Source organism: Argiope bruennichi, chromosome 9, assembly GCF_947563725.1.
Source record: "Argiope bruennichi chromosome 9, qqArgBrue1.1, whole genome shotgun sequence".
Taxonomy (NCBI): domain Eukaryota; kingdom Metazoa; phylum Arthropoda; class Arachnida; order Araneae; family Araneidae; genus Argiope; species Argiope bruennichi.
In genome coordinates, this window is record NC_079159.1 from 107,988,373 (window position 1) to 108,014,042 (window position 25,670).

The window sequence follows — 25,670 nt, forward strand, 5'->3', positions numbered from 1 at the left end:
ACTTCCCAAAAATTAGACGTAGAAACAATATTATAACGGTTTCATAGAGAAACTTGTTCAAACATCAAGAATATTTTTTAAAAAAATCATATTTTTCGCAAAAACTTCGCTTTTTTTATGTATACTCCTACCTTAAAGACTGTCAAATAAGTTCGAAATAAAATTAGGTCATTATCACCGTTATTTCTTGATAGTGGTCTTCTTTAAGAATATTGAAAAAAGTCCAGTATTACTAAAATATACTTTCCAGGAGTCCGTAATGAATGCGAGAAGTTACCAAGTTAAAATACGGGCTCACGTGTGCACTGGAGGTACAAACGATTACCGATCGTATTTGCTTATGAGGATTTGATATTAGGTTTCTTGTAAAAACCTAAATGTCAATTTCTAATAAAGCACAGAAAGTCAGTTTTATTCTCAAATTATTTTTCAAATATGAATTTTTATTTGCGGAATTGCATTTCATTTTCTTCTCTGCATTTTTTTTAAATTCACCATGTTGTCGAATCTAAATGTGAATTTTATCTATAAAAAATACCTTGCAATGGAAAAATTAGTTGCAAAAATTATGATAATACTTCCTCCTGAAGATTTTCTTATTTTCTTAATTCTTTATACATTTGGATGCCATATAGCATATAGATTCTCTAATATAGCCAACAAAGTTAAAAGTACTGACAATATCCACAGAATTCGAAGTAACTGCTATGAATATTAAGTCGATGGATTGTCTAAATATCTTTGTTTATTTAATTTTATCATAATTTTATCTATTCAGTTTTTCTATATTACATTGCTTTTACAAAGTGAGTAGGTATGCATCATTATAACGTAAATTCTTATTTTTTTTTAAAGAAAAGAAAATCAAAATGCGCTTTAACGTATAACACTGATTTAAAAAAAAATGAATTTGGTGATCAAACCAAATAGATGATATTGAACTACTTCTTATAAAATATTGTACCCAAACAAGGATTCAGAAGTATTTAAAAATAAGAAGCAAATGCAATTGACATATCGTGATTTGTAATAAGTATCAGAAAAATTTGGTATCTTTTTTGATATCAAATGGAAGGCCAGTATAAAAAGCATAACTGTATATTTGAATTAGATTTTAATGAAATAAAGACTAGATAATCGATACAATGTGTGGTACAATTGTTGCATTTTCTTCTTTGTTCTATAAAGTGAGTGTGATTTTTAGAATCCAGCACAGATCTTATTTAACAGACCTTTTACTGATGTCGAATTCAAATTATACATAAATCGATAAAACTCACAAAGAAATTTTGAACTGGTAAAAATTCATATATATTAAGGTATGAGATTAAGGAAGAAAGAAACAGCGTTTATAAAATATTGTAATCATTCATTCAAGTCAATGGTTCTTAAATAAATGTAATATCTTAAAGACAAATACACTTTTTAACGAAAAATGTAAATCAATGATTAAGCCACAGCAGTGCAGTTTCCTTAAATACACGAGTCGTATACCGATAATCTGTTTCTGGCCAAACTTTCGGGAACATTTTGGAAGACTGAGTTCCAAAAAAATCCAGTATAAGATGATTGACTTCCACTATTCTGTAAAGAGAAAACAAATAGTGAAACTTATAATAAAATTAAGATGGAATCTTAAATTTTAACTGAAATAAATCGTTAACTTCACATCAGGAACAATTGACAATTTAGAATATTGCAAACGATATAAATTAAAAGTTGATATTTCTTCACATATGAAATTCCCTCTCTGAAATCGTAACATTACTAATATACATAATTATGCATATGTAAATTAAGAAATGCGTTTAATGTTTTAGAAACTAAAAAATCTGATTATCAGTTTTTGTGATTTTTTTTCTATTCTATATTTTTGTAATAATTGTTCTTTATCAAGAATGTTAAACTAGGTTTCGTTCAGAAAAATGAATCATATGGGTTGAAATCGTTAATTTTTATGGAATGAAAATTTCTCTATTCAAAGTAAAAAATCGTTTATTTTATATATATCTTTATTTTTGAACTGTTTTGAACAAGCAGAATATATCAATTTTATAAACATACATTTTATCGCTGAAAAGCTGAACTGAATGTGGTGGGAAGATATATTTATTTTTCTTCATACGTCTTATTTCAATCTTCAAAAAATTATTAGATTATAGTGAAGATAAATTTTAAATTCTTAGAAAACATTTTCTCAAAAATATTGGAATCATGTAAACAAAAATAAAAACAAAGAAAGTAATTATAATGAAAGGGCAAAGAGAGACTATAAAAGATTGGAGGGTGCAAGCTTACGATTTTTCTCAAGTGAGTTAATGAATCCACATTCTGCGATTTTCTACAATCTTATGATATCAGCAAATTACCTATGTCTAATAAAAATGTAATCAAAAAATTTCAAACTCACCTCTTTTGAGTCAAACTACGGAGAAATCTCAAATAAGATGGCTTAAGATTGTGAGCTTCCATAACAGCCTGCAACAGACAAGCATTTCGTTCATTAAAATGAATTAAAATCGATTAAGAAATGCAAAATACTTATACAATTTTTTTGGCAATTCAAAATATTTGATAGGTTTACTATATTTCCATTCCGCAAATTTTAGAATGCCTTAAAATTTTAATTTTATTTTTATAGCCAAGTTTTATTCATAGCTCCAAAATAACTTATAAAGTTATTTTGAATTTTCAAAAAATGTATTAAGACTATGTCTCTCTAAAAAAGGGATATTTTTAACTAAATGAAGCTCCTTAGAAAACTTATTAAATTTTTAAATTAAATACACGAAAGAATTCAACTCGTACCATTTTTTTTATGAAAGGCTGTGACACAGAACACAAAGTTAAAATCTAATATATAAGTATTTTAAAATTTCAAATTGGTTTAAATGAATGAAAACAGCATGAAGTGGGAAATGCATTTTATCGATACAAATTACCCTCTTATTTCGAGCTTTTAGTTTGGTTGTGAATTAAAACAAATAACCATTTTTTATTAAATGCTAGAAAATGAAAAGGGTTTTCACAAAAATTAATTTGGAGCATACCATTTAATTTTTTATATTGTAGAAATAAAATTCACTATATTTGAAATATTTTATTTTTCGCAGATGTAAGCATATTTGAAATCAATGTTTCAATATTCTCTTTCGTCAAGTTTTCCTTCAGTGCTAAACCAATACGGTCTGATGGAGACATTAACAAAAGAATAGACACATTTTAATTAAAGAGATTAATGGATAAAAAGCTTAATCGAAAATGCTAATCATCAAGGAAAAAAAACATATAATGAAAGAAAAAAATACTTTAAGAACGAAGCATCGAAATAATGCAAATAAAAAAAAATTTAAAAAAATCGCACTCAGTACAAAAGCGGAAAGTAAAGCGAAAAAATTATAAAAAACTAAAAGGAAATTTTATCATCCATTTGCATCATTTAAATAACACGCTACTGTTAGATCTTTTAAACCCGAAAGACAGTAATAGCTAATTAAAAGAAGTTGATTTTAAATACAGATAAATATGCATAACACCATATAAAACAATTTAATATAAAGTAGCGGCAGAAAGCAAAAGGACAAAAATTTTAAAATAATTAGTAATAATAATTAGCAAATGAACAACAAAATAATAATTAGTAAATGAACAACAAAAAATATAGAAACTGAAATAACTAATGATTTTCTCGCTAAACATTCAATATAAAACATGCCACTGCACGAATATAAAGGGCAATTTATTACTAAATCCCAAAAATCTACCAAAAAGAGTCCTTAATCATAACGCAAAAACTTAATCACAGAATATAATGGTGATTCTACGCAATGGATACATAACATAACGCCATCCTGTGCCCCCGGTGCCTATAACACTAAGTTATCTAACCAGTTGGATGAGCACAAGATGGTAGGGGAAGAAAAAAAAAAGAAAGAAAGAAGATAAAAAGAAAGAGACGACAGACCATCCAGGGTTCTCCAGAGAGAATCACATTGGTGTCAAATCCTACATGACTATATTCAATTTTTTGGTGATGTAATAACTGGATAGAGGTGAAAAGAATACTTAAACAAATGGTGACTTTGAGTTGAACTTACAGGGAAGTGAGATTACTAACTGAAAAATTGATAAATTACATTGAGAATATCTGTATGACACATATTAGCATATAAGTAATCACTAAAGTGTCAGAAATCTGTGGCGTCCGTCTGAATACTGTGGTTTTGATTTCCTTCGCGAGAACTGCACTTTTGAGGGACTTTTGAAGTTATAATTTCGGCTGATTTTGACATGTGGCATTTTGGTCTCAGCTAATGTGTAGTCTTGAATAGGTCTTGGTATTTGTGAATATGGTTTACTATGGAGTGGATCTTGCCACGTGAAAGGGTATTCGATGCAACTCTCCTGTACCATTCTTCTTCGAGACTTGTTTCTGGCTTTCTCAAGTGCCATGACAGAGTCAGTAGGCATTCGGTGGCATAGTGAATTGGGGATCCTATCTCCCCACAGCTACAGTAAGGAGAGTTGGCCAGATGGAATTTGTGTAGGTATGTCGGGAATGGACCGTGTCCAGTGATGAAAAGGACATCCGTTCTGTTCCAGTTGGCAGCGTATAGAGAAACTTTTGGTATTATATTGAATGTGGAGCGGCCTGTTTCGCCTTCTTCCCATTCCTTTTGCCATATTGTCATCATACGCAATGGATACAATAACATCATCCTAATTAAAAGGATTTTAACCCTTACGCGCTATTATTTACAAGTACTAATTGCAGATTAGTATAAAAGAAAACATCACGAGATTTATTGTATCTGATATCGAAAATAGTTTTACCTCCTAATTATTACATACATACAAAAATAGTCACAAAAAAAATAGGTAAGTCACGATTAGTACCTTTCGACGCTTGCACTTCGCTAAGAAGTGGTGCGCAGAAAGATGAGTGATTATTCCGCCACTTAATTCCGCGAATAATTTGAGATCACCCTATTTCTAAATGAAAGCATTTCCTCTTTTCAACTTTCCTCTCACCGCTATAGGGCCGAGGTAACCTGCTGGTAAGGTGGGTTTCGGGCACCAGATCCGATTCCACAGAAGAACCGTCGTGTAAACGGGTCTGGTGTGGAAGTTTGGAAAGGGACCACTAGCTCAGGTGTCGTCCTCGTCATCTGACCGCGGTTCAAAATTACGAAATCGTCCCAAAATAGCCCTTGTGTTCATTAAAAAGGGATTTTAATATAACTAAATTAACTCTTACCCTTATTTTGATAAAATAAGGACTTCCTGACGCATTCGCAAAACCTTGAAGGGTTTTCAAAACTGAAAGTGAACAATATATTATGTATATTTCTAGCACAATGTGGTATATTCTCCTCGTGTCTCCTAATTAAATTCTGTACCTGCTAGTCATATAACGGAACGCAAGAGCTTGAAATTGAATCATATGACCGGATGTTGTAATTCACATGTTGCGTACAATCGCAATTCATAGTATATTTGAAAAGTTTTCAAATTGTACGGCTTACATTCAACACAGAAAATGCAAATTTTACCTATAAATCTTTCATTTTAGTCAGAAAACCGCATACCGAATTTCATTTATTAATGTCGATGCGTATTTGATTTTTGTATGACACAGTCATAGGAAACGAATAGATAAGCGAAATGTAGTCAAATAATTGTATGCGTACTGATAAAACATTTATGCAAACTTACAATTTTAATGGTACAAACCGATGACTAAATTGATCATCCATCTAGGCCAAAGAGGTTTTAAATAATCAAATTCACACGCATATTTTCATCCTTGATGCCATAAAATTCATAAGTAGAGTGATAAGAGCACATACATTATTTTTAAACTTCGAGCTCATCATATTATATTTTATTTTTATGTTAATCTCAGCCGGCGTCCTGGCATAAGGGTAGCGCATCTTCACCTATGCCTCCCTAACTTTTAGAAATAATATTTTTTCATAGGTATGAAAACCAATGTATCAGTTTTATTTTAGTAATGGCTAATTAAAGATATATATTTAATGATATATAATCAAAATGTAAAGAAATGAATTTTACTAAAAGAGTTTTATTACAACAATATCTATAAATAAGAAAATGAAGCACACGTATGGAATAACGGAGTTTTATGCCCCGAGTGCCACATATACCTGCCAGCAAGAAACCCACTCATTTCCTGGCACACACGCTGGCGTGCCAGAATATTTTCTCGTTCACCCCCCGGCAGTCACACATTAGTGCCAGTGTCCTGACACGTTTTTAAAATTATAATTTTTGGCACAAGATAACATTGTATATCCATATGGTTTCAGATATATGTAGATTTGACCTTCTACCAAAATGAGAGTAGCATGACTCACATACGCGAGGTTTTTGCTTATATAAGGGGAAAGGAATGTTTCCGAATGGCATGCTTTATGAAGGATCTTTAAATTCACTCATGGTGTTTGTTTATAGTATGTAGAGGAGTTTTATTATCGCTACAGCATTGGGTATTCCGGTTTCCAGTCCAATTGTTAGTGGATAATCAGGTCTTGTAGACGTGATTTTTTTTCTTTTTAAAGTTAGAATGTCGAACGAATGAAAATGTTTAACTGAGCTTGAAACAGCAGAAATGATGCAAAATAATTCAGATATTGATTCTGAAACAGATTCGAATAATAGTGATAGTGACACTATAATATATTCTGATTGTTCAGCTCCTAAATGTTTTCAAAATCTTGTTCAAAAGAAACTGATAAGATAGTGAGGCGACGATGCTTCGTTTGTTCACATTCCCGGAAAAATCCTCTTTCGAAAAAAATCCAAATAAGTTATTACGAGAGCAAGGACTGTAACATAGGAAATGTGTGTAGATTCCTGTTTTCAAATTTTTCATACGAAAAAATAACATATTTAGTTTTTATATATATAATATTAAAAGTCATTAAATGGTAAGTTATTTGCTTCTTATCCCCCTTGAATTGAACACCAATTCTCACCAAGTTTAAGAGATCGGGGAGAGAGGAGTGCAGTAGTATCCGAGGGCAGAAGTGTGACTTCTTGCTCATATGAAAATGACATTCACGCACTCGCTTGAACAACCCCTTTTTACAATGGGTTCTTTCATACACCTCAAAGTTAGAACACAGGGTAAAGAACAACCATGCCCGAACGAGGACTCGAACCCAGGACCAGCAGCTGGCAAACGGTAAGTAAATAATGAGAGTAAATTGTGTAAAATATATATTTAAATAAGAAAGGTAAGTAAATAAAATATCTATAAAAATATAATGTAAACCATATGCCATTTAAATATTCTACAGAACATTATTAAACAACGCTTTGAAAATTCAGTAATTTAGATTTAAGCCCATGGATTTAGGCTTAATAGAAAAATTTTTCTGGGCCTCGACAGATACTCGGGAAAGAGATTGCCGTCCTCAGCGATAAGTGCGCGTTTGCGTTTCCCGTCGTGAAAGGGTTAAAATTTCTTAAATGTATAAACTTCTTAATGTATAAACTTAAATGTATAACTTAAAATGTATAAACCTTCATATTATAGAATAGATTGTTAATTTTATTTAATAAATTTAAAATGTTATAATATTTTCAGGTAGATAAAAACAATTTTCTTTTAATAAGCCTTTCTATCCTAATTCTAGAAATAGAATATAGATTTTATCTCTAATTAATTCTATATGAAATGTCCTCGCCTGAAGAATGAAAAAGATGCTTAAATGAATTAATTTACATTTAAAACTTTAAAAATTAAGAACAATTTAATCTGATATCAATAAATCTGTACTGTTTCCTTATAAAGCCTTTTTCTTTTCTAAAATTTCTGAACGTTTTGCCCCAATACTCTTAAAAATGTGTTCATTAACAATCAATCCAATTCTGAAGATCGAAAATTAATTTTATATCAACTAATTGGTATAATCAATTAAGGATTTTCATTTCCAAACGAATTACTTGGTATCTTTAAGCAATAAAAAATATTTGTACTACTAAGCAATATATATCTTTCTTAAATATCTTTTATTTATCTTCAATAGACCTTTCATGGGCTTAAAATAAACGGCGATTATTTATTTGTAAAATATAACAATTTACATATAATATGGAGACGTAACTGAGATAATAATTTTTAGCACCTCGAATATAAAAAAAATAAAATTGCCAAAACAATGGGCAATGTATATATTGGATACAAGGACCATTTAAGTGTTCATAGAATCTAGTAATCTTCATTGGCTCATTCGATTTGAAGGAAAGTACAATCTGAATAAAATCGCAACGTCAATGACTTACTGTGTGTAATAATATTGCTGTCGAGAAGGAATAAAGCAGAGGCGTGAAACATTTGATATGAGGAAGGGTTCCTTTTTCCATACCTTCCAAGTATCCTTTCTGAAAAATATAGAATATAAAAACTTTATATAAGAACACACAACAATATTATACATATTGTTCGTTTCAGGATCCCGAGAAAACATTTTTTTGCAATTATTCTTGGCTAAAGGATGATCTGCAGGAAGATGGACTGTTTGTACGTTTTCTACTTTCGCGAATGATCTGAGTTTGGCCCATTGCTAAATATAAACATCTTCCCATTTCATCTCACATCTCAGCCCTTTTTTGAAAAAATGAAAGTTTCCAGATGCATGCGTAAACGCACGGAGCAATTCCAAGTTCGAAAATGAAAAGTATGTGTTTGTGTGTGTAAAACGTTCTTTGAAAAAGCCATCTTATCAACAATTTTGTTCATCATAAGTTAACGATATAATCCGATTTATATCTGTTGCCAAGTTTTCTTTTGAAAAGCGACGACGAGCACGGCACAGCACACCTAATAGTAATTCAAAAAGAGGAATTTGCTCATTCAGAGTTTTTCTGGTCTGAACTTTTTTGGATACTTTCGTAATATAAGATAGAACCTAAGTATTTCGAAGAAAAAACATTTAAAGAAATCGGGATATTAAACTGCCATTATATGCCAAAATACGGTAGTCATACTTTCAGCATAGTAAAAAGAAGGGAAAAAAATTTCTCGGAAATTGACTTTTAAATAAAAAAAAATGAAAAATCCATGATATATATTATTAAAATTCAAAACATACTCCTAATTTGAAAATGAAAACTTCAACTTAACCCTGTTTGAATTACAATTGATTCAATGTTTTTTTATTTTGTATCATTAAAAAAAAAGCTGATTCTAAATATGAAGGTAACCAAAATAAAACTAGCTAATTCATATATATTTTTCATCACCAAAAGGACACAAGTTTATATCAGTTTTCAGTATATTAAAATTGTGCATTCTATCCCACTTTGCATGTGAGCAGAATTCTCACTGACTGGTTTTTACAAAATCTAAGTAATTTTTTTTAAGCATGCCAGTATAGCAAACCTAGCTAATAACTGTTATAGAACTGTTAACCAATATTAGCCATGATACTGATATATGATTTTAGATATTGGTACATAGTTTGATATTGCTGTATAGTATACTTTGTCTTCCATCCTTTGGACATTGTGATATTTTTTATCCTTATGTTTATTACCGTTTCCTATGTGTACTTTTCAATTTAGTCTCCTGAACCTAGAATGGGTTTTCTGACTATTTAATCTAAATATTTTATTTTAGTCAAACGATCTATAATTCATTCCCTTCATTATCGCCCATATTCTGACTATAATTGTAAGCCTTTCAATAAAAAAAAAATAATTGTTCCCCCCCCCCCCCGGCGACCTTCATGGTTTTACATCCTTTCGGGTAGGTGGGACATCTTGGGGTAGACCAAGGCCAATATTAACCATGCTAATATAACAAAACATTATTTCAAAATTTTCCAGCCTTAATCATCTTCTAACTATTAATTAAAGTACATTTTCGTTTTAAAGCAGCCATCACGTAGTAAAGATTTTGAGAAATAAAGAATATGAAAATTATTAAATGGAAAAATAATTAACATTAAACAATTAAATTAAATCAATGGTTTTTACAATAAAGTGTGAAATTCTTGAAAAAGTAGATGGATAAATCTTTGATGGTGGCACAAGTGTGATTTTCCTCATCCGGCCGAGGTTAAAAAGTTAATAAAATAAGTTAAACCGAGCCCTTTGATAATTCGAAATCAGTAATCCCTATTTGCGTAGGATACCCACGACTCTACGGAGTGAAATAATTAATTATATTGAAGTTCCTTATTTACTGAGTGAACGCATAATATTTTCAATTTATTCTTAAAATAAATATTATTAATAACATCCCTTCCAATCTTTTAATAAATGAAGAGCTAGTTTGTAGACAAAAAGAAAAAAAAAAAAGAAAAGAAAGAAAGAAAAAAATAAACGCGGCTAAAGTGATGGAAAATCTCCTGGAATTTATATTTTAACAATTTTTATAAATTAGTATCCAAGAGGGTGTTTTGAAAATAATCCGATTAATTTTTGTTTCCCATAATATGTCAACTCAGCTTAATTAGTTAGAAGCATTTTTCGTACTGGAAATTAATGGTGGCGTCGTTTAAATATTACTGATTAATGACTAATCTGCAGGGAGCATGAAAATTTCATCATTTAGTATTCGAGATTTAATGAACCACCTTTTATGGAAACTTAATAAAAAAGATTCTTAAATATTTATGTTTCAATAAAAGCATTATGTTTTATGTTATTCGAGACAAATATTGCTTTATTTCATTTTGCATTGCCAAAGTATTGATTCGAAGTATTAAGAGAGAATATTAGCTACCTTTGATTATTAAAATTGTTAATTTTGGTTATAAATTCTTTATCATTGACTACTGACTCCCATCGGGGGGACACTTCGTAATTGAGGATAAGAAGCTTCCGGTATGGTGGGTGGTTCTCACCACATTGGGGGGTAAAGAAATGGTGGGAGTCAGCTACCTTCTATCAATAACGGGACGTATTTCCTACAGAAACGGTTGTACCGTGGCCGGTGATGGCCCTTAGGACTCAACCATTGTTCCTGCCAATGTTGCTGTCGCGCGAGCCGGTCATTCAGAATTTTCCGTGTGCCTTCGGGCATGTCTTAGTAGCCGGTTAAGGTTATCTTGGATTAATGATCAAGATTTAGAAAGGAAATTATACATACCTTCAGATGACGTAAAAAACATCGAAAAATGAAAAGGAAAACATACATTAGAATAATGATAAGAAATTATGGTCATAAACGTTATTTCAAAGTTTCAGACATCATGATAATGAAAAAAGTGAGAAAAACTAAGGAAGAATTTCTCGGTCAAACAACAAACACACGGATTGGTTAAGATGCATTTTATGTATTGGAACTTACACAGAGAAAGAACAATGGCAAAGAGGCAACTGAATGTTTCAGTGTTGAATATTTAAGAGCCGATGAAGCTTGTCTATTATGGGAGTATGTCACTGCTTTTGGCTATATCTTTGAACTCCTCTGATCAGATTATTGTTCTAAATTTTTATCGTTTTTCATATATGACGCATTAACTTAAAGAACATTTAGAATGTTACGGGTCATATTTGCTATATTGTATTCTTTTATGATTTCGAACTTTTGATTATCCCATTCACATTATCAACGTAATTTTAATATCTTTTTCTTATCGATTTACCTTTATATTCCTTTAAAAAATAATTTTCAGAAAGGTCTTTCATTAGTGTTGTATGCTCCTTTTAAAATACCCCCTTGAAGCATACAGAAGGCACAGATATTTGTAATTTAATGTTTTATTGTAAGAAAAAAGTGTAAAATAGTGTGTGACATGAAAATAACTAGTGCTTCAAACGATGAACGGATGTCGTTCGTTGTAAAATCATCATTTGTGTGAAATCCGTCATGAAAGGCGTACAGTTTCTGCTGAGCATTCGTATATTATGGGGCATTTATAATTAATTAATGCTTAACACTAGGCCATACTTAATGTTTCATTGTAGAGTTATATCCCCTTCACTTAAAACTTGAAAAGTCGTGGAAAATAACTATTTATTTACCCTCCATAAGTAATACACCATTTATCCTAGTTATTAAAACACCTTCATTCATGTTATTGAAGCCGGCAGAATTATTATTTATTTAACTATTCAAAGTTAGTTACAAAAATATATAAGGCCGGGATAGCCTGGTTTGTAGAGCGTCGAATTTGCGTCCCTTAGGTTGCGAGTTCGAACCCCGCAGGCCGAAGATTCCCCGCGTGCTTGGTGGCTGACGCGCGTTAATTCTGTCGAGAGTAATACCACCGGGGGCACTGGATCAGGGGTGATCGTTCTATGATTCAGGACTACATTAGGATCTGTGGTTGGGTGAATGAAATGCGTGAAGAAGTGCGCCCCGTAAAAAGAGCCCTAGATGCCGCTACTATAGAAACAAGAGGTGCTCCCCCCTCAGGCCCAAATCGGCTGTCTTCGAACAGCGGGCTTGTCCATGGCAAGTGCCATAAGAAACAACAACAATGATTATATTCATCATCAGCTTCTTAGGATAAAAGGGTAGATGGTGCTCTAATGGTAAAAACTGAAGTTTGAGCACTGAAAAATTATAATTTCAAGATTTAATTCTATGGAAACCTTCTCTCTTATAATACATGGTCCCGAAAAAATTCCCGATATTTGTTCTGAATGTAATTTTCTAGAATGGTCATGTCATTTATTGCTCAGTATTGTGCGACTTTTCTCAAAATGTTTCGTTTGCCGCCAGTCAAAATCAATAATTAAATATGTTAAAAATTGCTCATGTATATGTTCTTTTCAGTTCTACAGAGTGATTTGCTATCATGTATGCAAAATCTTGGGAGAGGTATTTTCTCTAAAGACGATCCAAGATCAGATAGAAATATGAGGTCCTAAATGCAATCGCGACTACATCGAGGGCTATTCTTGGACATAGGAAAGAAAACTGTCATCCTACGACTACACGTTCTAATAACATAATGGTGGATTTCACAAATGCATGTGTGAAATGTAGCAACATTCCATAGTAAAATATATCTCAACTAGGATGGCAGCTGGAAAAATAGGCCCGACATATTCTTCTGCAGTTATTAAAGAGCAAAAATAATCCTTTGAAGGTAATCGTTAAATATCAGCAACATCGAACCGCAAATTGTATGAATGCAATTGCTTCGAGTTATGATTTTAAAAGAAATTAGTGAAGATTTCAACAAGAAGCTATTGAGCATGCTTTGGCACGTATAATGTCTTCTATGTATGATGTGGCACAATCTCATCTATTGAAGTATTTTCTGTTATTTGCCTTCGATCCATGGTGCGTTTCTTGAGAATTTGCTCTTATTGGTCCATAGTTGAATCTTGGCTCTTTATGCACTTGGAATCTTCAAAAGCGGGAATAACAGAGAAAGTTCAGTTTATCCAATGGGAAGCTCCAATTAATAAGAAATGTAAGTGTTCGGCAAATGAACAAGAAAACCGTCGTTGAGGTACTTTTCTCGAATTCATATTTCCCTTAATAAAATCCTCCAAACATTTGGTTGTCTAAAATAAGCCTTACTATTTTGTATTTTCTATATAAATCTACAATATTACATCCGTGAAAATCAGAAATTCCATATGTTTGATATTCTTAAACTCCGCATCTGTGGTACCATTTATCCTATTATCACTGCAATTAGCAGCTCAATATAATTATTTTTACACAGTTTTCTAACAATACTCACCAACTCACTACTACTTCTTTTCTAACTCTGCATTGCTATCTTTTACAGACATGTTTAAATGACATATTTTTCTCAAAAATTTGTAACCACGAAAGAGAATAAACTTTTATATTCTTAAACCAATATATTTTGAAGACTGCAACTAAATTTATTTATCCAAATTTCTATTTTAAAATAAGATTCTGAAATTTCTTATAAACCCCATTATTAAATAATGAAGGTTTTTAGATATGAATCTTCAAATATGAAAGTATTCATGTTTGAGATGAATGAATTGTTCTAGATTTTAAGAATAATTTAAAAATACTTAATAGGATAATAAGAATCATTTAAAATATAATAAGAATAATTTAATATAATAATAATAATTAAAAAATACGTTTCATGATTTTCAAGTCTCAGTGAGCTTTTCAGAATTGTACAAAAGAAAATTTCTCTTTTACTGACCTCTATCGTCTTCCACATGAGATAGAGGGATATGGTAGAACTGGGGAAGAACTTCATGAAAAATCCCCCTAGCAGTGCCGCCGGAATGGCATAGACAGGAAGATCTTTGCCAAAGCACCATCTCAGCAGACAATTGATGAACTAGTATTAAAATGAGATGAAAATAATAGAGGTATAATTTATAGGACCTGAGAATCCAACATTTATATTTCAAATTTTATTCCTCTCATAAATAAAAAAATATTTTCATATTATCAAAAATTATAATACTTTATAACATGATATGGATTTAGAGAAGTATAGATGAAAAAACGATAAGAATTATGCTATTATAAATTGTGTTATTTACTAAAAATACTGTTACATGGCTGACCATGGAAGTTAGCAAAGTCAAAACGATTAAGATTATCAATAATGCTATAATAATTTCTGAGTAAAAATAACTTACATGAGCCTTAATTATTAATTTCCATTTTTCCATTCATTCAATCAAATTATCAAGAAAAATATCAAAATAGTGAAAGTATGACTACCAGTATTTTTTGATTATATTAACAGCAGTTTTAAATTTGTTGTCATTCAAGACGCTATATTAACACTAGTTACGACATAGGATGAGAGGGAGCTGGTGGAGATAGGGCATGTTGAAGCGTCAGCTTTTTTTTTCGTGCGTAAATAAAAAGCGATCAACATGAAAAGTAAATTTTAACGAGATATTAAAACTGCTTATAACATATGCCATACAACGTTAACATAATTTAATGAGATCAGGAAAAAATCAGAAATAAACAAATTTTGTAAAATAGTACTTTAGTAATAGAAACAATAATAATAATAACATAGTAATAGCACAATATTTTTTAAAATTCTATTTAAAAGCTTGCTATGAAAGAGGGATAGTTTCATTTCAAGAGGAATTCTCATTGTTTTCTTTTTTCATTGTTTTCTATTCCTATTTAAATTGTTCTTTTAAAAATATTTTTTTTTTAATTCCTCGGTGGCTAATTTTAGGTTACACTTCAAGGGTAAGAAGTAATGAAATTAGCATAACATGTGTTCAATCTTGAGTGTTACACTCTTTAATGTAATATAATTAGTTGCATAACAAATAAGTTTTTTTTTATCTCTCAAGAATAGGTTGTTTTTTTTATTTCAGTGAACTAATTTTTTGTTGAATGAGAGAAATTTTTATTGAACAAATCTCCGAATTATTACACGCATAAAACTTTAATGCTTGAAATAATTTCGCTTTCTGATGTTATATTTTGAATAAAAATGCTCCGTTTCATTAGGAAAATTTTTATTTTGTTGAAGTTTAGATATTACCATTTTTCAAACTGAAATTACATTTTAGGTGAGATGACAGAATATTAGGAAGTTGTTTTGTTCAATTAAAGGAATGATATAAAGTTATTTTTTTAGTAGGTGTTTACATGTCTGTCAGATTTGGACTTTAAAAATTGTTTTGTTGTAGAAGCCCTTGCACACAAGTTACATGAAATATTTAAAAATTTTAGCAATCATAAAATCGCCAAATTCGGGTAATGTTGAATGCGCTTCAATACAAGGCATAAATTTTATAAAAAATTTTAAAATCGTGATTTATTCAAAATTAAAGTATAAATTTCTGACTTAATATAATCTTTGTAATCATTTTGTATTTAAAGTTTCACCTTCTGACTCAAGCAGTGGTGAAACATTTTTAATTATGTCTGGCTTTTTAATGCGCATTTCGGCATTATTGCTTTTTTCTGCGACATAATTGGATGTATAAAAATACAAACAGAAAATTAGGGAATTGCTTAATATAAAGAAGAAAAAAATTTATTTAGAAATATTTAGCTGAAGCAGTCATTGTGACCAATTTGTACAAAATATTTAAATAAATTTTTTAGATTAAAGATCCTTTTTATTTGAAATGAAATAAAATGCTCCCATTATTGCTAAAATGTAAAATAATAATAACATTTTGGATACAAGTATTTTGTTTCTCGAACTTTTTCTGGGAAACTGATTTGTTTCTTTTTTCAGGATTATATAAGTTATGTTTCCAGAGCATGTGCGTTCAAATTGAAAGTCCAATAAAAAATTTCCAATAAAATGAGATTTGTTTATCTATATGTGCAAAAAAGTCACCCAAAATAATATATTAAATAAAAGTTTCTGGATTTAATTTTCAAATTAGAATTTCAAAGAGTCTGTAAGTGGAAATTAGAGTGTCTGTAAGTGGAATAGCTTCGAATTTCTTGCAAACTTGTGTACAAATCATCTTTTTATAAATATAGAAAAATTTAATATTGTACATAGCAATAATTATTTTTAAACATAGAAATCAAAAGCATAGAAAATCCTGAAGTTCATTTTACCCTAAACGTTGCGCCAAAGCCGCCCAAAAATAGACCCAGGCTGAGAGTTCTCCCGGTGAGCAAAGTAAACAATAAGGACGGATCAGAGAATAGTTTCTTTCCAACTGAAAAACAACGGCTTACCGACAAAGCCGCATATCCTATTAGAAGCGGACGGCAAAAGCCCTAAAGGAAAAAGAAAGTAATCATTTTGTGTATTTATTTTTAAATCATTACATTCCAGGAATTGAAGAATAATAATACATAAGAATTGAATAGAAAAAAATAAATTGAATTTCAATGTATTTGCTATAAAATCTTCGCTTTAGATTTAGTATATTTTTCGAATTCATTTTTAATTGAGATTTTGAATGTTGAAAGACACAAAAGATGCGATTTTTTAAAATTTTTCACTTGTTATTATGTTAGGAAACGAGCAAAATTAAATCGCAATTATTTGTCTGTTATCCTTATCAAAATTACTACTCTGATCAATTTGCTTAAATAACTAACTAAGACATTATCCAAATGAATCTTCAATCAGCGTTTAGGAAAATTATATGTTGCTTGCTAAATGTTTAAAAGCGTTTAATTTTTCTCTTGATAGTATCAATTACCGGACGTTATTTGATAAAGGCATCGGTTTTGTTAATTAATTAGTAATTACAGTTATCTGAATAAAGACTGTTATTTGGAATTATGAAAAATTCTAAGTTATTTCTCAAATACCAAATATTATTATTCATATTTTCCATTATATCATGTTAGTGAATGAAATCTTGTTGCCTTAATTAATTAGAAGTTAACATTACGAAACCAAAGCTCAATTAACTGGATATGAAAAGTATTTTATTTGTGCCTTTTGAACGAGGTATTTCATTCCCCCTCTAAAGTATTATGTAACAAGTTCTCATTTAATAATTAGTAGGGAAGTAGTGTGCCTTTAATTATAACTAGTACAGTATTAAGTAAAGATACCTTAATTATATGGTTTAGATGTATCGAAATAACTATTTAACTAAAAGTTAAAATTTCCCATTTTACTGCTGCTAACCTTTTTGATTTTAGGTACGAATATTGCTAAACGGTCCGATAATTTTCCTTATAGGTTGATTTAACAAAACTATATTTATCTCCCTTTTGAAACAACACACCTTAAATAGAAATCAGAGTCGTTGTCAGATGTCGAGGACGCACCTGAGGCGACACTTCCTCTCTAAATCATAGAACCACATCAGAGAATATATGATCCTTGATGTCAGGATTCAGTGTACAACAAACTTACTACTTGAAAGAAACTTTAGTTCAGTTGTGTGGAGCCTTTACCCCAAGCTCACTCGTCAAAGGTCATTTTTCATACCGAACGCTAATTATCTGAATCTTCGAAAATTTCACTTCATCTCAGACGTCACCTTTTAGAGAATATTTGGCATTAATGCTTGTCTAATCATTAATACCTATAGTTTACCTTAACAATCGCCGGGATAGCCTGGATGGTAGGGCGTTGGATTCACGTCCCTTGGGTTGCGAGTTCGAACCCCACCGCCCGAAGACTCCCTGCGTGTTTGGTGACTGGCGCTCTCATAAATCTACCATGGTCACAAAGTCCTGCGTGTCGAGAGTAATACTTCTGGGGGTATTGGATCAGGAGTGATCGTTCTCTGATTCAGGTTTAAATTACGATCTGTGGCGAGTGAATGAAATGCATGAATGAAGTCCGCCCCGTAAAAAGGGTTGTGATGTGTGTGTAGGTAAGTCGTACTCTTGGCCCTAGATGGCGCTGCTGAAAAAACAAGAGACAAACCCTTGGCTTAAAACCACAAGTGACTTCTTAAAGTCAGTGGGCTTGTCTATGACAAGAGCATTAGAAAAAACAACCTTAACAATGGTTTTAACATATTTATCTTTTGACCAGAATTTAACCTTTTTACTGAATCTATCTTGTAATCCTTGATTTTTTTTTCAGATTAATCCGTGGTATGCGGCTAATATTACTCGAAAATCAAATCTATGTTTAGACGCTTTTTACCACCCGATTGAAACCAGAATTTGACACAAAACCTGCAGTTACAATATCCCATTCCTAATATTATGTATTAAAATAATTACGTTTTTGAGTTATTGCATTTATGTATTTCTAAATGTACAGACGGATAGACAATTAATCCCTTGTTATATTTGATCCAAAAAAGGAACATTTAAGGCGATTGATGTCTTCTTAATTATATGCTTTTAACATAAAAGAAATTTTCATAGGAAAACTTTGTTTCAAAAAGATTTTTTTTTCTTATGCACATTTACTTATAACTTGTTTATTTGATTCTAGCTAGTATTTGTTTGACATCTTTAACCCAAACATCATAGTTAAGCAGACACTATTGCATTCTTATATATAATTAATTTCGGATCGAAAATGGACTCCCTATTTCTTACCTGTAAGCAATAAAATATGCAGTTGAAGTCATGGTGACAGGAAGAATGCTTCACCATCATGGGGATCTTTTCAATAAGAGATGTCCCTATTTTCTCCTCAAGCTGCATTCCGCACAATACTGCTTTTTGCAAAAGGAAATTTTCTTTATGCTTAGCTGCATCTTTTTTCTGGAGAGATTTTGCATTCTGTTTGGCTTCTTTATTCCCAAAAATGAACCTAGAAACAGATAATCCTCTTAATAAACATATAATAGATACTGAATTAGAACAATAGATTTCATTTGTAGTGTAAATGAGTGAACATAGATGGCGCATCTGTAAAAGTAAGAAGTAGCGGTATAAAAGGAAAGAATATAAAGATTCATCAAGTAAATTAACGGTCACACTCGCAAATTATTTACTTGTGCAAAAATATTATAAGCGAAACGGTTGGATGCATTGTTTTGCACATTCTACGCTGTTTTTTAAACGCATCCTCATACGCGTTTAAAAGGATTTTGCATGATGCAAAAATCCTTTTAAACGCGTGTCAGGGCAGATTATAGGAACTAGAGTTAAGGGGTTTCACACGTCATTGGTATTTGAGTAGTAAGATTTCATTAAGAATAAGTTTATCGGAGTTAAATTTATTATTTATTTATTTTAGTAACATTGGAGCATATTACCTATATAACTTATTTTTAATCACTTTGTAGTTTTAAAAAATTCGCTCTTCAGTGATAGTTTTATTTCTATGTAATTTTTACATTATTCTTAAATACATATTTCAATAAACACAGTATTTTTCACTGAATTATTTTTTTTTCATAACAACGTTTAATAAAGTACAAAATATATCAAAAATAATTTAATAGATATCATTTAATTAAGTAAAAAAATAAATATTCAATCTTTAAAATTTGTCAATAATGAACGTATTTCAAAATATAAGACATTTTTGTATAATGTTATTAAGCTGGTATTCTTTTTGTAATTTGTGCGATATAAAAATCGTAGATCAATGAACACAATATAATCATACCAGACAACAAAGAGCCGATTAAAATCTAAGCTATTGTCATTCAAACTTGAGTTTCGAATCTCCTTTAATTTTTTCCTCAAAAAAGTAAGACCGTGTGATGGTTTGTGAAATAAAAATATTGCCTTTAATGTACAGAAAAATATTATTTGTTGTATTATAAAGTTCAAGAAAATCTCTAACTCTTTCATCATTGAGCCGTGATCATTTCAGACTGGCTGATCAGTATCTATTTCAAACAAGAAGTGAAGGATGTAAGGTGATGACAACTCATTTTATATTCTGCTTTCCTCTTATGAAACAGAAACTAACTTCCCAGTAAAGAATTTGCATAGCCGTTTGAGCCGTCTCAGTAGTGAAAGAGTTAAATTGCCTTTTAACGCTTTCGCCATCCTGTCCTGTCTCTAAAAGTTTTGTTTTTCGCCGCATTAGAACAAACAAAAACTCAAGCAAGTAAACATTTACAAAGCGTTTTAAACGTTTAAAAGTTTTAAAATGCAGAAGAAGATTTGAAGTGCGTTATGGCCTCAATACTGAAGTTTCACTTGGACGCGCTAGAAGCATTACGGATGACGAAGAGATTAAAAAACCGCTTCAGAATGACGTACAACAATACATTTTGTTTACTTTATTCATACAGCACAATGATATAATTATTTTTAATAAAGTTACAAACTGCCACCATTTTTCAAGTATTTATAATTTTAATCATTATTAATAAAATGCTACAATGTAACATCCCCTCCTTTTAAAAACAATTGTACAACATGAAACGAGAGAATCTTTATTTCAAAGATCTTTCCTGGATCACTTTTAAAAATTTTATCACTGGATTTGTAAAGATTCATACTATCGAAATTTCAATAAGAGATAGATTTATAAATAGGATAAATATCATTTTGATGAGTCTTTTTTTCCCCAGCTTTCCAAAGAGAGTATCGTGAGAGAGTTGGGATTCACCATATAGAGTTAGAGGAATTGGTTGCCCCGAAATGTTTTGGTATATTCTCTTATATTGATGCTGTCCCCTCTCCTGGTATAAAAATTACGGGCCTTGAACAAAGAAGTACTTATTAACATTAGAGTGCTCAGGTTTTTATTTTCTGAGTAATTCAGACAAGCATTTTGTTCTTAAAAGTATAGTGAAGAAAACTGAGTATGCCTTTAGAAGTTTTTACAAACCCATTGTAATCAAAATTTGACATGAAACAACAACTTTTGCAGTAAGACCATATTTCAAATTTTATATATTGACATATAACCTTGCATTTTGAGTTATCGATTTTCAAGCTTGCGAAAGTGCGAATCACCATAGACGATCAAAATATAGATTTGATATGGAACCTTCACTTTAGATGCTAAAATTATGAACTAAATTATTTATCCATTTAGCTCTTTCCATTTTTTTTTAATTATGCGATCGCTTTCATTTGGACCAGTGAAGATTTCCAGAGAATGTATATAGTTGTAAATGTAGGTAGCGCAGATTTTTTTTTCTTTCGAAAAGAATAAAACGCTTGAAAAACTATCTTATGATTTATTTTACTATAACAACAAAGTATTGAAATTTTAAAATTTTAAATAAAATTGTTTGATATATAAATACACTAAATGCGCTTTTACTTTCAAAATATAATTATTGCCTGAATTTATCCCCATTCGCTCACTATTTTGGCTTTTTTTCCCCAAAAGGATCCTTAAAATAAATGTATGCATATATATATGTATTCAAATAGGTTTATTGAAAATTGTAAATCAAATTAGACTAAGAAAATGCGAGAATGACAATATCTTTATCATGATTTTAGCAAGCAAGTGAAATCATGTACATAAAATTTAGAGGAATTTGTAAATTGGATAAAATCTGTATAATATCCTTTTTAGAATGAAAAAAATAATGCAATATTCGCGAAATATTTAATTTAATTCAATTAAACACTGTTAGATGAAAATTTTAGAAATTCTTTATTTTAATTATATATATTCTGACTCTGAAGCTTATATGTTTATTTAAATTACATTTATATCATATGCAAGTAAAGTTTCATCTTTTTCAAATATTTTTTATATATATTTGAGCATACCAATTAGATGATTGGCGTATTTTAAAGCATGTAACTCATAACAGTTTTCAAATAATTCTTTTTTTGCGTTTGTAAGAAACGTTTTTATTTCCTTTTTACTAAAATCTTTTCAATATCTATAAATTAAATATACGGATATAAAAGTTACTGTTCAAAGGACTAAGGAATTTCATTATAACATATGCATATTAAATTACTTATACATTTCTTCTTACTAATTTACACGATAAATTTATAATAAAGATATAAATCTACATTTTACTTATATATTTATAATTTATTACATACAAATATCTTTATCAAAACATTTTACCGGGGACTAATATAAATCTCTCATACATGAAAATTAAATTATGCAGTTTTAGGTTTACTTGTTTCCAAAAAATAAAGAAGGCACGCAATAAAAATTTATTGGGAATAAGACTATTTAAATTTATATAGAATTCAGCAAAGGAATTAAAGAAATAAATGTGTAAAGCGTATTCAAAAATTAGATGTCTATGAAACGAAGATCTAAACTTGTTTTCTCTTCCAATACAATTTCATAACTCTGTAATAATATGATATAGGATATTCGTGTATTAATTCGATATTTATTCAACTATTTTATACCAACAGAAGTGATTTTTTAAAGCAAGCCGAGAAAGAAAATCCCTTTCATGATATATTAAATTATTTTGTTGCGATATATAAAAACATTTCTTTTAACCTATCATATTTTGTCTTATAACATTGTACAAACTAATTCTGTATGCAGAGATTATAGATAAGGCTTATTGACGTCGATTAGAACTATGAGAAGCTATCACTAATAGGTGTGCGTTTATACATTAAGGCCCATAATTCTCATCTAAACGTGTCCTTTGATCTACGGTGCAAAGTATTAAATGTCTACTCGTAAGGATTTTCCATCAAGATTTGGGAAGATAGGGTATGCAAACATACATTCTATTCTAAATATATAGATGAAAGAATGACCATACTTTATCTTTTCAAATATATTTTACTGAAAAATTTTAACACTGTGTTCCAGCAGATCAGATGCAAAAATAGTTTCATCAGGATAAAGAATCAGGATAAGGAAGGGAAACACCTATATTCAATTCTCAATTAAGCCAGATTGACTTAAGATAGTAAAGAGAAAGTTTAGTAATCGTCAAAAAAAATTGAAACTCGAGATTTTTACGAATATCCACGTTTCAGATTTCCCCGAGTTTGAAAAACATTTCTAGTAAACGTCCGTCTGTCTGTGACAGAGATAACCCCCAAACGTCAAATTTTGAGTAAAATCTGCGAAGAGGAAATTTGTCTGTCCTGCTGTGCGAATATAATTTTACACGATAACTACAAAACGAAGAGAGCTTGAATAGATAAAACTCTATGCACAGAATAAGCATTTATAGTCTAGACTTCTATCAAATTTTGAGCCCAATCCAACAAGGGATTGACCTTCATTCGGTATATAGTTTCAGAAATATATAAACGCGATTATTGAAAGACGTCATGATTTAAATATAGCAAATTTGGTATCGAATTTTGTGATCACAAGTGTAGTTCTGCGTCCAATTTTGGTTTCAATCGGTTAGGAAGAAAACATTTCAAATACAAATTTGATTTTCGGATACTTTTGACAACATACCAGGGATTTATCGCCAAATAACTCGCCAAGTATTATACGATAGATTCAGTAAAAATGCAATATTCAAGCCAAAAGTTAAGATTTCGTTACTGTTATAACCAGTGAAGGCATTCTCTAGGAAAACATCTTTATTCAAGAGGATACGAGAAAATCTTAGGCACTCTCAATGGCTATATACGGCGATTAACAAAAGAAAATAATATCGCAACATGATCGCAAAATGGTCTCTTTTGTAAAATAGGATGCGTGGTATAAAATACAGGGTGTTTGTAAACGAATACCCAACGTTGCAGAGCTATTAAAAGAAAACAAAAGTATAACCTTGTTTTTCATCGGAAACTGTAAATTAAACTCGGAAATTTAAATTCATTGTAAACAGATCCACAACACTAACGATGCCACTGTTCTACGGTAGCTCATCCCATATTTTTTAGCATCTCTGTTGTAATGCTTTGAAAGCCTGCAGATATGCATGTCTTAAGCTTTCAACTTCAGTTGGTAGCGGAGAAACAAACATATATTTTTGAAATGAAAATTAAATATTGTCTTATGCGCATACCTGCATCTTTTCAATGCTTCAAATCAGGAATGCAGAAAAAAATTATGGGTTGAAATATCATATCGCTTTGATATCCTTCATATTTCTGGTGGGGCTCACACTTTTCTTTGTTTCCTGTTAACAGATCTGCAAAGTTGGGATATTCCTTTATAAACACACCATGTACATTGGTATAAACAGCTTTTATATTTATTTAGCAAAATATGAAGTCAGAATTGCCATAATTCAGTTAAATGAATAACAACAAGTTCATTGTTTGGGACAACCAGTGCTTTGATCAAATAAGCCTTACAAAAAGTTGTTTCTGATACTGCGTCAGAATTGCCCTTAAATCTATTTCATTGAATGTGCTGCAATATCATTATTCATACGTTTGTGACATTGTGTTAGCGAAAATTTTCATTCCACTAAATCAATCCTTTAATTTTATTTTTGTATATCCTATTCCTTAACTAAATTCATCGGCCATGGAATATTGTAGAGTCTAGTCATCCTTTGCATTTGTGATTCCACATTTTAATTTAAAAATACTTCTTTCTGTAAACCACATTCGCTCTTTAAATTCGTCTGAAAAACTTTAAAAAGCTCCCCCCCCCGTTGTTTTTGTTTATAATGGCACTTGTCATTTACAAACTCGCTGACGGTGTCGGTGATTTTAAGCCGAGAGAGCGTCTCTTGTTTTAATAGCTCCAACTACGGCCAAGCGTATGTCTTATCTACTCACGCATCACATTCGCTTGCACAACCCCTTTTTACAGGAGGGCACATTCACAGATAGAACAGATGAACAACCATGCCCGAATCGGGACTCGAACCCAGGACGCCCAGATCACGGGGAAGACGCGCTCCCACTATGCTAGGACACCGTCACTTCCCCCCGTTAATAGATATATTAGAGACATAATTTTAGGTGTACTGATTATTCATGAACAATATATTTTCTAGCATAATATTTAATAAAGGTACTATCCTCTAACTATCACATTAACTTGTGAACTTTCGAAAAGGCGGCGAATGCCTTGCATGGTATTAGCGAATAATCACTACGAAATATTTATCCATGGCTTGAATCTAATATTTTTACTGAATGTATCGTTTAATTTTAGCCGATATATTTCTGACATGCGATTAAATATGTCAACCGAAAATCATTTGTATTTTGGAAGAACACCCTTTCTTCAGACCAATTGAAACAAATGTCTGACAAGGAATTAGCACAAAATCATAAAAACAACACACTTTCATTTATTTAAGTCAATGCTTTTACAAACATGAGATGTGCAGACCGACAGGTGGTCAACCCTTGATGGATTTGGTTCCTATTTGGCACTAATCTACATTATACATGTTACATCTGAGCACCAAATTTTATCTAGCTCTTTACCTTTTGTAGTTATTGAGTTCACATCTGCGCGAATAGACAGACTTCATTTGAACGGATGTTTTTGAAATAGAGATCTGAAATA

At 30.8% G+C, this 25,670-nt stretch overlaps 1 protein-coding gene across 1 annotated transcript in view; it reads right to left on the reverse strand.

Moving 5' to 3' along the window:
• Positions 1–1,234: 1,234 nt before the first annotated feature.
• LOC129983786 (transmembrane protein 135-like) overlaps positions 1,235–25,670 on the reverse strand; it is a 43,606-nt gene continuing 19,170 nt past the window's right edge. Inside the window, exons 8-13 of the mRNA XM_056093416.1 lie at positions 18,905–19,121; positions 16,493–16,657; positions 14,127–14,267; positions 8,311–8,409; positions 2,411–2,478; positions 1,235–1,584 (exon numbers count right to left, since the gene is read on the reverse strand). Of these exons, the coding sequence (XP_055949391.1) occupies positions 1,443–1,584; positions 2,411–2,478; positions 8,311–8,409; positions 14,127–14,267; positions 16,493–16,657; positions 18,905–19,121 (832 nt within the window). The 3' untranslated portion in view covers positions 1,235–1,442. The remainder of the gene's footprint in view (positions 1,585–2,410; positions 2,479–8,310; positions 8,410–14,126; positions 14,268–16,492; positions 16,658–18,904; positions 19,122–25,670) is intronic.